This window comes from Girardinichthys multiradiatus, chromosome 1 (assembly GCF_021462225.1).
Source record: "Girardinichthys multiradiatus isolate DD_20200921_A chromosome 1, DD_fGirMul_XY1, whole genome shotgun sequence".
Taxonomy (NCBI): domain Eukaryota; kingdom Metazoa; phylum Chordata; class Actinopteri; order Cyprinodontiformes; family Goodeidae; genus Girardinichthys; species Girardinichthys multiradiatus.
Genome location: NC_061794.1, coordinates 38,223,148 through 38,236,434, shown reverse-complemented (window position 1 = coordinate 38,236,434; position 13,287 = coordinate 38,223,148). Strand labels below are relative to the sequence as shown.

Genomic DNA, 13,287 nt, shown 5'->3' with positions numbered 1-13,287 from the left:
CTAATTACTTCAGATTTTTTTTGCCACATGCTTCTTAGGAAGCGTGCTTCCTGCAAAGACATTGATTCTTTGCAGTCGGATGATGTAGCCTTTATATGCTACACTAAACTATTTTAGAGTAACATAAATTAGTCTCAGTTTCATGTATACTGAAAAATTAACCTGAAGTAGAAATTATTTCCTAATCTTATCACATTTCGTAGGAATGAGGAGATTTTGTAAATTTATCAAAATAATATTTTTAATCACTACAAGTAACTACATGCATTCAAGAACTACATTAATCAGTAATCACAATAAGATCAATTACATAGTAATTTATGTAAGTGATAGAAAAAACACAAAATAAAATCCCTACACTGGTTCAAGTTACTTAGTTAAGGTTTAACGTTTCAAAGTTTTAACTGGTCTCTCTGGATTATTAAGATATGACCAAATTATGAGTTATAATGTCTGAAGGTACATTTGGAAGGGAGAATGTTGTCAGAAAAGATGGTATGTCTTCACTTTGGATCATTCTGGAACCAAATGGGATTAGAAAATGCTCTTAAGAGAGTCCCTGGGTAATGCCGAGCACGTTGGAGGTGTGAAGGACAAGCAAAAGGCATAACTTTGAAAGAGTTTCTCACAATAATTAAACAAAGCTAAGAAAAAAAAAACCTACATGGTACAAAAATATTTATTGCAACTGAAATCTGCCAAGGTGATTAGCAACATGTTGTTTCTGTTTTTCTCCGTCCTTCATCTAAATCTCTGTGTCAACACTTAGACCTTAGTTTCTGTGGAAGAAGGCATCACAAGCCTGATCACTAATAAGAACAGTAGACCACATTGCAATGGACAACCAACAATAAAATGGACTATGTTCTCTTTTTCCTACCTCGTTTCTTTAAACCCAGAAGAAATGCACATTATTTAAAGTTAGGACTTCTCATGAATTAATTATGGATTATTTTATCAAACTTCTGAATCATTCAACTTTAAAATAAGAATATTGACATTTAACAGAAGGTTTGACATGAATTGACAATCAGCTCTTGATCATAATTGCATGACAAGGTCATTTAAAACCTTTATATCCTGAAGATTTGGAGATTCAATCTCTGTTTAATTAGAAGTCTTTTGTCCAGGTGTTTTTTTTAGAACTTATAGTGGGAGAGTTAAATGTGTGTGAAAATTTTGATTTGAGTGTTGGTTGCCACCACAGTTGAACTTGTGTAGATGGATAACTTTCCACCATTCGGCATTATTTGATCAGCTGACTGTCATTGTATTGCACTATATTTGGCTTACTTTCAAGTGTTTGTATTTGAATCTATGACTTCTTTATTGGATTTTAGTGGACTTAATTAAATAATTTATGGACCTGTATAACTTGATATGAATAGGACCTCTTTGGTTTCTAAAGTGCCTGGACATGATATTTGTTGTAATTTGGTGCTATATAAATAAAGATGAATTCAACTGAATATATTTTTTATAACCTCAAACTGACAAAATTGAAGAATGTATTTGGCCTTTATAATTTCACTTCTCGTGTTTCCACAAGGTCAAGTCCTTAGCCGACTCGATTGATGATGCCCTTACCTGCCGTGCGGGTCGCGATGACTCCCAGGAGGGCAGCAGGGAGGGTGGACCTACCAGTGAAGACTTTGGAGAGTGCATGTGGAGTAGCAGCAGCAACCCATCCTCCCAAAGAGGTTTGGGAGAAAGAGGCAGAGGAGCTGGAGGAGGACTCAGTATGCATGGCGACAGTACTGCCACCTCTTACAGTGACGTTACTCTTTACATGGATGATGGGTTGCCATCTTCTCCGCTGTCCCTTGACCGGGCACCCAGCAGCACAGATACAGAGTACTGGGGCCCTAGCGGTGGTGTTGGAGGGCGTGAGGACAGCAGGGATACTGAAGGAGGGGGCAGCAGCAACAGCAGGCGCAGCACCCCATGCACAGAGTGCAGAGACTACCGACTAAGGGGGGCCCATTTGCCTCTGCTTACTATTGAGCCACCCAGTGACAGCTCAGTAGACATGAGTGATCGTTCAGACCGAGGCTCCCTCAGCAGACAGCTAGTCTATGAGCAGGAACCTGGGGTAGTTTCAGGCTCCCCACAGGGAACCCTCAAGCACACCCCGAACTCAGACACCCACTCTTCCTCCGCGGCAGCTGCCCAGGGTCAGACCAGGCCACCTGGCAGATCCATACCAACACATATCCCACATCAGGTGGTAGCCCACCACCACCATCACCACCATCCAATCCACCACCATCAGTACCCTGACACACCCTCATCCTCTTCCTCCCCTCAGCAGCCCCCAACCACCCCTCTGTCATCTTCCTCCTCAACAGCTCTGCCATCCGGTGCTCTGGAGCAGCCTTGCTGCTCTGATGGAGATAACGACTCCCTCAACTCCACCACCAATTCCAACGAGACAGTCAACTGCAGCTCAGGCTCCTCATCTCAGGACAGCCTGCAGGAGCCTCTTCCTCCTCTGGGCAAGCAGACGTATCAGAGGGAGAGCCGCCATAGCTGGGACTCTCCACCCTTCAACAGCGATGTGGTGCAGAGACGTCAGTACCGCATTGGTCTCAATCTCTTCAACAAGTGAGCTGCAGTTCCATCCAAGTGCAATATTTTCAAGTCCGTATATGGACATTGATAAGGTTAATGCTTTTTTTTGCTTCAACTATAGAAAACCAGAAAAAGGCATCCAGTACCTGATAGAAAGAGGTTTTGTATCAGACACTCCTGTTGGGATTGCTCACTTCCTCTTGGAAAGGAAGGGCCTCAGCCGGCAGATGATTGGCGAGTTTCTTGGAAACCGGCAGAAACAGTTCAACAAAGATGTTTTGGAGTAAGTATTAAAAATAAATATGTATAAAACTGTTGTGGAGAAGTATCTAGCTTCTTACAGAGTTATTCTATCTTTACTTTATTGTCCTATTTAAATGTTTCAGATCCTCAAACAAATTTTGATTGTCAAAGTAAGTCTGTGTAAATACAATAAACTGTTTTAAAATAATTATTAGGTTACTAAGTCAAACGTTATCCAAACCAACCTTAACCTATGTAAAAAAATGATTGCCCTCTAAACCAAATAATTACTTTTGCCACTCTTGGCATTTACAAGTCCCATCAAGTTTTTGTGATAACTGGCAGTAAGCGTTTTATGTCACTGTGAAGGAATTGTGGCCCACTTTTCTCACCAAATATGTTTTAATTCAGAGAGGTTATCAAGCATGAATGAAAGGTCATGCTACAGCATCTTAATTGGATTTATGCCCAGACTTTGATTTGACTACTCCAAATTCCAAACTCTTGTCTCTTCAGTCCAGAAAATATTTCCTAAAAAGTCTAGGGAATCATCAAGATGTGTTTTGATAAATGTAAATGGGCCTTTGCTTTTTTTCTGTGGGCGACTGTGGCTCAAGTGGTCCTGTAACCAATGGGTTGCCAGTTAGAACCCTTGCTCCATCCATTTATCCTGCCTTGCCTGCTGATGGTGCTTATAGGGTTCAGTGGTGCCGATTGTATGGCAGGCTCAATTCTGTCAGTCTACCTCAGGGTAGCTGTGGCTACAATGTAGCTTACTACTGTCAGTGTGAATGTGTGTATGAATGGGTGGTATGAAGAGCTTTACGGTCTTCAGATTTGATAAAGCGCTATAAGTGCAGGCCATTTACCATTTATTTTTGGTTAGCAGTGGTTTCTGCCGTAAAAGCTGGATTCCATTTTGCTCAGTCCCTTTCTAAGTGGTAAACCATGAACACGGGCTTTCACAGAGTCTAGTGAAGCCTGTAGTGTGATTGTTTTGGTTCTTCAGAGACCAGCTGGATGAGTCATCTATGCACTTTTGGAGTAACATTTGGTTTGCTGGCCACACCTGAGAAGGTTCGCCACTGTTTCATGCCTTTCCATAGTTTCTTCATTTGTGGATACTTGTTCTCACTGTGGCTCACTGAAGTCTCAAAGGATTAAAATGGCTCTTGTAACCCATTGCAGACTGACAGATGTCACTGACTTTGATTCTCATTGGATTTAATTTTTTCTTTAAAAAAAAATGAAGGCATCATTTAAATTCTGCTTTTTGTCATTTTTAAATTTGTTTGATCATCTGAAACCTTCAAGAGTGACAAAAAGCAAAAGCAGCAGATATCTGTATATCTGTATAGTCTAGCAGCTTCAGGGGGAACCTTTGAAGCAATGGGATTTTCTAGACCTTTACTCAACCCACCACCATATACAGACAATGTGATAAGAATTATGTAATGCTGATACTCAAGCCCAAGCATGCTTGCTGTGAAAGAAATTCAGCTAAAACCTCTGAGTTGTGTGTGTTTTTGCAGCTGTGTGGTGGATGAGATGGATTTCTCAGGTATGGACATCGACGATGCTTTGAGGAAATTCCAGGCGCAAATTAAAGTTCAAGGGGAAGCGCAAAAGGTGGAGAGGCTCATAGAGGCGTTCAGGTTTGTATATGACAAATAGCTAAAGAGAAATGTATTTCAATCGGTTTGCCCAGCCAGCAGGTGTATGTGGACCCCATAAGGACTTCGTTCAGACTGAATAGGTAAAGCAAGTTTCTTATTTGTGACCCACTTCGGTGGACTAAATACAACCCTTATTGGTAAGGCCAGCTGGACACTCTTTTTAGGCCTTAGCTGTGTCTCAAACCAGTAAGGGTTACTAGATATATATCGATATATATTTGCAATTAATATGGGCCATATTTGTCAGTGGACACAAGTAGGGCTACTTTTGAGCCAATCTTGTAATCTTGGGCCCCGTATGTAAATTTTGGCTGGGTCTTAACTAGACCAAAATTATATAAGGTTTCTATTACTTCCTTTTGTTTTCAGTCAGCGGTACTGTGTGTGCAATCCGACCTTGGTGCGGCAATTCCAGAACCCTGACACCATCTTCATTTTGGCGTTTGCCATAATCCTCCTCAACACGGACATGTATAGCCCCAACATCAAAGCGGAGAGGAAGATGAAACTTGAAGATTTCATCAAGAATTTGAGAGGTGCTGACCCATACGCTAATAGCAACACTTTATAAAACACAAGAGTTTCAGCATGCACATACTCCTTGCTGTTGGACTCTAACACTGTTAAGGTTTAAGGTATTAATTAGACTGTGTAGTACTAATAAGAGGTTTTCTGTAGTGTTCTTTAATAACCTGTACATCTTGTGTAAGAGGTATTTAATATACATTTGTTTGGTGTCATTATTTTTTAAAACCTTTAATGTCTTTATCCAACCCAAGGCGTGGACAATGGTCAGGATATACCCCGGGACCTGTTGGTTGGGATCTACCAGCGAATACAGAAGTGGGAGTTACGGACAAATGATGACCACGTATCGCAGGTGCAGGCAGTGGAAAGGGTTATTGTTGGCAAGAAGCCTGTGAGTTACTACAACTGTTCAAGGCATCATAAGAGGATTTTTAATGGTTCTTTTATCTAAACGCCATTGGTCCGTCTCTGCCTGTTTGCCCACATAGGTGCTGTCCCTTCCTCATCGCAGGCTGGTGTGTTGCTGCCAGCTCTACGAGGTGCCTGACCCCAACAGACCTCAGAGGACAGGAGTTCACCAACGCGAGGTCTTCCTCTTTAATGACCTGCTAGTGGTAAGGCTGACCTTCAGACTGATATGATATAGAAGTTTTAATAAATGATCATGCACTGGAAATATATACATTTCTTATTGTGCACCAGGTAACCAAAATCTTCCAAAAGAAGAAAACATCAGTCACTTATAGTTTCAGACAATCTTTCCCTTTGGTTGACATGCAAGTGCACATGTTTCAGAACTCATGTAAGAAACTTTTTCCTTTTGCATCTTTCAGTTGAACCTCATTTCCCTGTTTGAATGTAACAGTAATGCCGCTGTTTCCAATTAGATTACCCTCACGGCATCCGGCTGTCCTCATCCAGCCTAGGGGGAGAGAGGAAGGTTCTTGTCGTGTTTATGGCACCTAGTCAGCAAGACCGCACCCGGTTTGTTAGCGACCTCAGGGAGAGTATTGCTGAAGTGCAAGAGATGGAGAAATACAGAGTGGAGTGTAAGTGCCCCATCTGCTGGTCATTGTAGTTGTTGATTACCAAAGCCATTGTCTACATGTTTCTGGGCATCAGAGAATGGAAACTTACCCAAATGTTTTCTGTTGTTGCTACGCAGCTCATTCTTCTGTGTTTTGTCTCTCCCTCATTTAATATTCCCTTGTGATTCTGTGTAAATTTGCAGCGGAACTGGAGAAGCAGAAAGGTGTGATGCGGCCCAGCTTACTGACTGGCACTGTGGTTGGTGGAGGCGTAGGTGTGAAGAGCGATGTTGTGAATGGCGCCTTGGGAAGGACGAGTTTTGATGACAACTGTTCAGTGGGTGACGGTCTCAAACGCACCGCACTCAGCTCATCTCTCAGGGACCTCTCGGACACAGGTGAGACAATATAAACACTGAGACGGGGTCAATACTGTTTATTTGCTATCACCTCTTCTGATTCAGGTTGGCTGATCTTACTCTCTCTTTCTAATGCTACATCTAGCTCCTCTGTCTTGCTAAGGTTTCATACAGTACCTTGCAAAATATTCTTACCCCTTGACCTTTTTATATTTAGTCACACTACAACTACAAACTCTGGATTTTATGTCATAGACCAATTCAAATTAGATTTGATAAATTAAATTTTTTGGAGTTTAAAAAAAACTGATAGATGGTTCTCAAACTTTTCTATGAATAATAATCTAAAACGTATGGCATCCAAATTGTACTCAGCCTCCTTTACTCTGATACCCCAGAAAAAATCTAGTACAACCAATACACTTTATAAAGCTTTGAACACCTCGCAGAGTACTTATCATTCCATCATCCAAAATGGAAACAGTATTGTTAAACTACAAACCAAAGTTGACATAGTCATAAACATAAACTCACAGCCAGCCCAGAAGAACATTAAACAGACAAGCAGCAAAACAGGCCTATGGTTGTAGTAACTCTGGAAGTCGCAGCTGCATTTGGATGGTTTAAATATAAGCATATTAATCTGTTAGAAATGCCCAGTCAAATTATAGATCCTAAATTTAATTGTGAAACTAAAGCAAGAATTAAGAACTGCTGTTCCAAGACACTTTCCATCCATTAAACCAAAGTTGATATGCCACAAAGACTAGCGGCTGTAATGCTTTATGTTGGTCTATCACAAAAAAATCACAATAACATGCATTTTGAAGTGACAAAATTTGACGGAATAAAAATACTTTTGCAAGGCACTGGATTCTTTTTTTTTTAAATCAATATTTTACGCTTTGCTAACCTGATTCTTCCTAATGGGGTGCAGGGAAACGTGGTCGCAGGAACAGTGTTGGTTCTCTGGACAGTACAATGGAAGTAAGTCTATAAAAGATTAGTTGAGATTAGTTTAATGACAAAGATTTTTCCCTAATTGGTGCCATGTCTTTCTGAATGCATGTACATATAGAGTAAACATGCATATGTGATTTCTGAAGCAACCCTTGCATGGCTTTTTGCAGTTATATCTTCCCCAGCATGTTTGGTGATGTAAGGGGGAGAGGGATTGTAATTCTCCAGTGTGTTTTTTAGAACCTGATGAGTTTTTATGTTCCCAGGGCTCCATCATTAGCAGCCCACAACCTCACCAGCGCTATCCAGTGCCAGGTGTGATCCCTGGCTGTTACGGAACAGAAGAATTCCGGCCTCACCGCCCCATCCTGAGCCCCGGAACGGGGGTGGGGGGTGGGCCGGGGCAGCAAATTACCACTGCTGGGACAGGAGTTGGGGGAGTCTCCAGCAGTGTAGAGAGATCAGGAGCGGGGGGCGCCCCTGGAGGGAGCAACAGCAGCAACAACAGCGCCTCCTTTCTGGGTTCACTCTTCGGCAGCAAACGCGTCAAACCACCAGGGCCCCTCATTCCACCGGGGCCACCCTACCCCGCACCTGTACCCCCACCGACTACTGGAGGACCCCCTCCTCACTCCCCTTCATCCCTTTGCCAGTTGGAGGGGGGGGCTTCCAAGATTCAGGCACTACATGCACAGTTCTGTCACATGGGTACAATACAGCCTCCGCCACCTTACTACCATCACCATCGTTTTCATGTCCAACCTGTGCCCCCTCCTTTGCAAGGCGTGCCCCCTCATACTTTACAGAGAGGCCCACTAACTTGTCGTCCTCCGGCTGGGCCACCACACGTCCAGCACCCGCAGCTGGCCCATCTCTCCCAGCTCTCCCAGCATGGGCTTCAGGGTCGCTACACCAACATGGTGGTAGGATGTCCCCCCCCCCTTTCTCCTCTCTCCCAACATTCCCAGAGCCCGCAGTTCGCCCTCTACCACGTGCAGCCCACACAATCTGCCAGAGGGGTCGGCGGCCCTGGTTCCAAACCCCCACTAACGTTGTCTCTTTCCCACCCCCACCCCCACGCACACTCCCAAACCCACCCCAGGCACGCTCAAACACCACACCCAACCAGTCATTCCACCCATCAAGCACACTTTATATTCGGCACACTGCCCCACAACCTTCCATCCGCCTCCGTCAGTGCGCATCACGCAGCCTCCGCCGTCCCGTATCTGCCCCAGTACCCTCCTCTCTCCTCTATCCCCCCTCCCCCACCACACTCCCCTTTACCCCCCCCTTCGTCCCCCCTTACCCCTCTTACACCTCTCTCCCCTCACCCCCCCCAGCACCAAGGGCAGCCTCAGCAGGGGCCGCAGGTGACAGGGGCTGGATCGACAGGTACGGTGGGCAGCTCCAAATCCAAGCCTATCAACCGGATAAGTACCGTGGTGTGAGCAGGACGTGGACCTCCAGGGGTCACCGGTTGGAGGACAGATATGAGGAAGTGGGCAGATCACGGACTCGAAGCAAGTCCGCCCGGACAGAAAGCAACAGCAGCAGTGCTGGCGACAAGAGAAAACGCAGGCTGCTCCGACTCTGTTACTTTCACCTCCGCTTCCCACATATGTAGGTGGAGCTTAAGAGAACAGCTAGAGGTAAATGGCTTGTGTCAAGATACCTAAAAAGCTGCACACACAACACCACATGAGCACAAGTCACTACTTTTGCCATACACAATCAAAAAGAGTCTATAGCCATATAAGTTAAAATGAAACTAAATCTATATCTGAGTATAATGCTTAAGTTTTATTTGTTTGAAGTCATGAGTATGTATGAGAATATTACAATGTATAGTACCAAGATGTTATAAACATTGCAGTTTATGTATCCACTGGCTGACAATGGATTTGTACATAAAGACTGAACCACTGAATGCATTCCAGTTGTAGTTTTGCATTGAAAAGAGAAAACAAAGTTGCAAAAAAATCTCCCTTAACTTTGCAATAATTTACTTGGCTTCATGATGTCTCCATACCTTATTGCTGATTACACTTTGCAGTTAAGGCATTTTTTATTCAAAAGAAGACCTCAGATATGTTGCTCTCTTTTAAACTTCTAAAACAATCACAGGTTTAAATGGTGTTCTGCCTTTCTGGTCTTACACACATCAGCAGGAGTCATGGGGCTTGTTAACGCTTTGTGTGTGGGGTTTGGGAATCAAACGAGTGATATAAATCATATTTTAAATGTTTCTGAAGCTTCTTGCTGTTTTATTGATATTATGATATACCTGCTCTACCTGAGTATAATGAATATTGTCCAATCATTGTTTTGATCAGTGATTAATGATATCAGCAAAATGTTTGTACATGGTTATAGAAAGTATGTGCGCATACTTATTTCGCCATAAACACTGAAGGGTATTCTGATTTGTGAAATGTGGTTTCTTTACATATTATCATATTTTCCTTTCAGTTTTTAATGTTCAGTATTTCTTACTGTTAAAATAATGATATAAGTTTGGATTTTTCCAAACAGAATCAACTTATTAGATGACATGTCCAAGAAAATTAATATTGAGAGTTTAATTTATTTAATGAGTTCCTCTACGTTGAAGAGATGCCTAAATGTGCTAGTGGAAATTTAATTATCAATAAACAAGCAGGGCACCTATAGTTCACGTCAAGGTTTCGCAAACAGTAATCTTCTGCTTGAATGTCAAATTAATTTGGGGCTTTTAATGATTCATTTTACCCATTTTATTCCAGGGTGGAATGATTATACAACATATAATTTTCATGATCTCTTAATAACAAGGTCCAAAAGCTTAAATGTATTATGGATTTTATCTGATCCACACAGACCCGAAATTGGGCATACCGTTTCAAATATTTACATACATCCCCACTAATACTTGCTTAATTGTCCCTTAGCAAGTTGCATTTTTTGTAGCCCTCAACATGTTTTTGGGATAATCCTGGCAAGATATGTGACCACTTTCTTGTCAGAATTTGTGAAGTTTATCTAAGCTGACTGCTTTCCTGGCAAAGACTTAGCTTATTTAGGACTTAACTTAATTTTCATTAGGTTTGAAACCTAAAGATAGCCTGCATTATCATTCCTAAACCTGCCTCCATGAATATTTGGCTTCTTTGTCCTGTTTGAACACCTAATTTTGTCTGAGTTTCAACAGTATAGCTAACAATTTCCTGGATGGATGGGTGGATGGATGGGTGGATGAGTGGGTGGGTGGGTATACCAACAGAACAACCATCCCAAACTCACATCAGTTTTGGCCAACTAGAATAGGTAATGCTTCGGGAATGTCTCCGACCTTGACCATGAAAAATTCATGGACTTATCCTTAAAACCTAGTCAGTGCCAGGTTATTTCAATCAATTTTGCCAAGAATAGTGATCAGATGTCGAGCCAGAATTTTGATAGACGGTTGTTGATGGCTACAAAAAGCATGTGGTCAAGATGCAACTTGATAAGAGATCCAGTATTAATAGGATTGTATGTATAGAAATCGGCCTGTTTTTGTCATCTTTATCCTGTCTAGATTTAAGAAATGCCACAATGAAATAAACTTCTCGACCCAAGTTATGCTTTCAAAAATCACTAAAGATGTATACTGCATAATCATTTCACCCTGCAAATAGAAAAACTTAAGTAAATCATTAGAAGCCTAAAATTAATATCATATTTTTTGCTCTGGATGACTGTGTGTAAACCTCTGACTGAAACCGGGACTATTTGCTAACAATTATCAGATTTTGGTAATTGTGTCTTTTTCTATGTTAAAGGATGCACGTTTTTACATGAAGCTTTGTGGTTTTGCACATGTGGGGTCCTAAGTAAGAAATGGTCTTCTTCTAATCCTCCCTCTTCTACCACTCTGGAAAAAAATTTATTATATTTTCTGATGCCTTGTTATATTTTCTGACGCCTGGTACGTACTGTAATTCATGTTCTTTTGTTTGTTTTATTATTTATTTATTTTCTTGTGGGCTTTATGTAAGTGTTTCTCCTTTTTTGCTACTGCATTTTTCAAGATAAAACTGAGCACTGATGTATTTAATATTCAGTGCCATATTTTTTGATCCAGAAAAGAATAAATCATGGAGAACAAAATTAAAATGTCTCTTTAATAAGATGATGAAAAAGAATGGCAAAATTTGGGAAGAATTTAAATTTTAAAAAGGGATTTCAAGAAGGTATGGAGAGTGTTAAGAATATTAAAAATTTCAAAGTATGTTACGGCTATTCTTTTTATTGTGTCCTTTTTAACTATTCTTGCATGAATATATCTGCACTTAATGAATAGATTGTACTGTATAAACATGAATGTACATATTAAAATATACATAGGCTTCTTATAATTATGGGATGAACTGCTCCCATTCTGTATTCAGGTGCGTGCATGTGAGTGCCTCTAGGTATGCACATTTTAAACAGACAGGGACGGGAAATGTTGTCCAAAAGGAATATTGACCTCTTCTTTTCTTATTGTTTGATACTGCCAGAGCGAGAATGAGTTACAGCAATTATAAATTCAAGGCCTGAGAAAAGTTAATATGTTAATATGTCAGTGCACTTATTGATATTATTTTGAACATGATTTCATTTTTTGTGTATGTATTACATGTACTGGAAGAATAAAGAACTGAGATGTGAATATTTATTGCTTCTGATAAATTAAAGTGTCCTTGCAGTGAAGTAACAAGTGTGTGTGGGTGTGAATTATTTGATATTAAAGAGCACTTTCAGAACTTAACGGCCCAGAAAAAGTGTTCTGATGTATTTTAACAGAAATATTATTTTATTAACCTGAATTATATTAATTTTAGTCATTCCCTGTACAATTTAATTGCACAGTGATGCAGTTGGTAGCTCTGTTGCCTTGCAGCAAGAAGGTCCTGGGTTTGACTCCTGGCCTGGGGTCTTTCTTTCTGCATGGAGTTTGCATGTTCTCCCCATGCATGCATGGGTTCTCTCCGGGTACTCTGGCTTGATCCTACAGTACAAAAACATGAATGTTAGGTTAATTGGTCTCTCTACATTGCCCTTAGGCGTAAATGAGTGTGTCTGTGTTGCTCTGGCGACCTGTCCAGGGTGTACCCCGCCTCCCTCCCATAGACTGCTGGAGATAGGCACCAGCTTCCCCGCAGCTCTCTATGGAATAAGCGGTACAGACAATGAATGAATGAATATATATCACTGTGGCTCATTTGATTGACTAAACTGCACATTACTTCTATTTTAGACTAATCACCTGTAATTATTGCAGTGTTAGCCCCATCCACTTCAGACCCTCCATTTCTGAAAACTCCATGATTCAGTCAGTCAGCTAGTAAAAATGTTGTTTAATAACTAGTTTTCTGTGATTATGTTTCAAAAGGTTTGGAAGCATCAATGATGCACATATGGGAACACATATTTGGTTGGTTATAAAAAGATTCGACATTCCTTTGGGTGACTATTATATTTACACATGTCAGATTCCTGCTTTGGTTTTAAACCAAAATTAATATCAGAGGAATGTTTGTTTCAAACTAGGGCTGCACGGTGATGCAGTTGGTAGCACTGTTGCCTTGCAGCAAGAAAGTCCTTGGTTCGACTCCCAGCCAGGGGTCTTTCTGCATGAAATGGGTTCTTTCTGACTGCTGGAGATAGGCACCAGCTCCCCTGTGACCCAATATGGAATAAGCGGTATAGAAGATGAATGAATGAATATATATCACGCTGGCTTATTTGATTGGCTAAACTGCACATTACTTCCATTTCTGAAAACTCCATGATTCAATCAGCAAGAAAATAAGAAAGTATTTCTTTCATGTAATAACTAGTTTTCTGTGATTACATTTCAAAAGGTTTGGAGGCATCAATAATGGACGTATAGGAACACAAATATTTGTTTGGTCA

The 13,287-nt window shown here is 41.2% G+C and overlaps 1 protein-coding gene across 5 annotated transcripts in view; it reads left to right on the top strand.

Moving 5' to 3' along the window:
- Nucleotides 1-12,085, top strand: part of iqsec2b (IQ motif and Sec7 domain ArfGEF 2b) — a 58,094-nt gene extending 46,009 nt beyond the window's left edge. For 4 of the 5 annotated variants that reach the window (XM_047378022.1, XM_047378012.1, XM_047378031.1 and 1 more), the window contains 11 exons: nt 1,550-2,604; nt 2,693-2,854; nt 4,347-4,469; nt 4,860-5,026; nt 5,270-5,409; nt 5,507-5,632; nt 5,721-5,820; nt 5,906-6,067; nt 6,250-6,444; nt 7,343-7,392; nt 7,632-12,085. In XM_047378022.1, coding sequence (XP_047233978.1) covers nt 1,550-2,604; nt 2,693-2,854; nt 4,347-4,469; nt 4,860-5,026; nt 5,270-5,409; nt 5,507-5,632; nt 5,721-5,820; nt 5,906-6,067; nt 6,250-6,444; nt 7,343-7,392; nt 7,632-8,816 — 3,465 coding nt within the window. In that variant the 3' untranslated portion in view covers nt 8,817-12,085. The remainder of the gene's footprint in view (nt 1-1,549; nt 2,605-2,692; nt 2,855-4,346; nt 4,470-4,859; nt 5,027-5,269; nt 5,410-5,506; nt 5,633-5,720; nt 5,821-5,905; nt 6,068-6,249; nt 6,445-7,342; nt 7,393-7,631) is intronic. The other variant, XM_047378050.1, reaches the window with a different exon arrangement.
- The last annotated feature ends 1,202 nt before the right edge of the window (nt 12,086-13,287 follow it).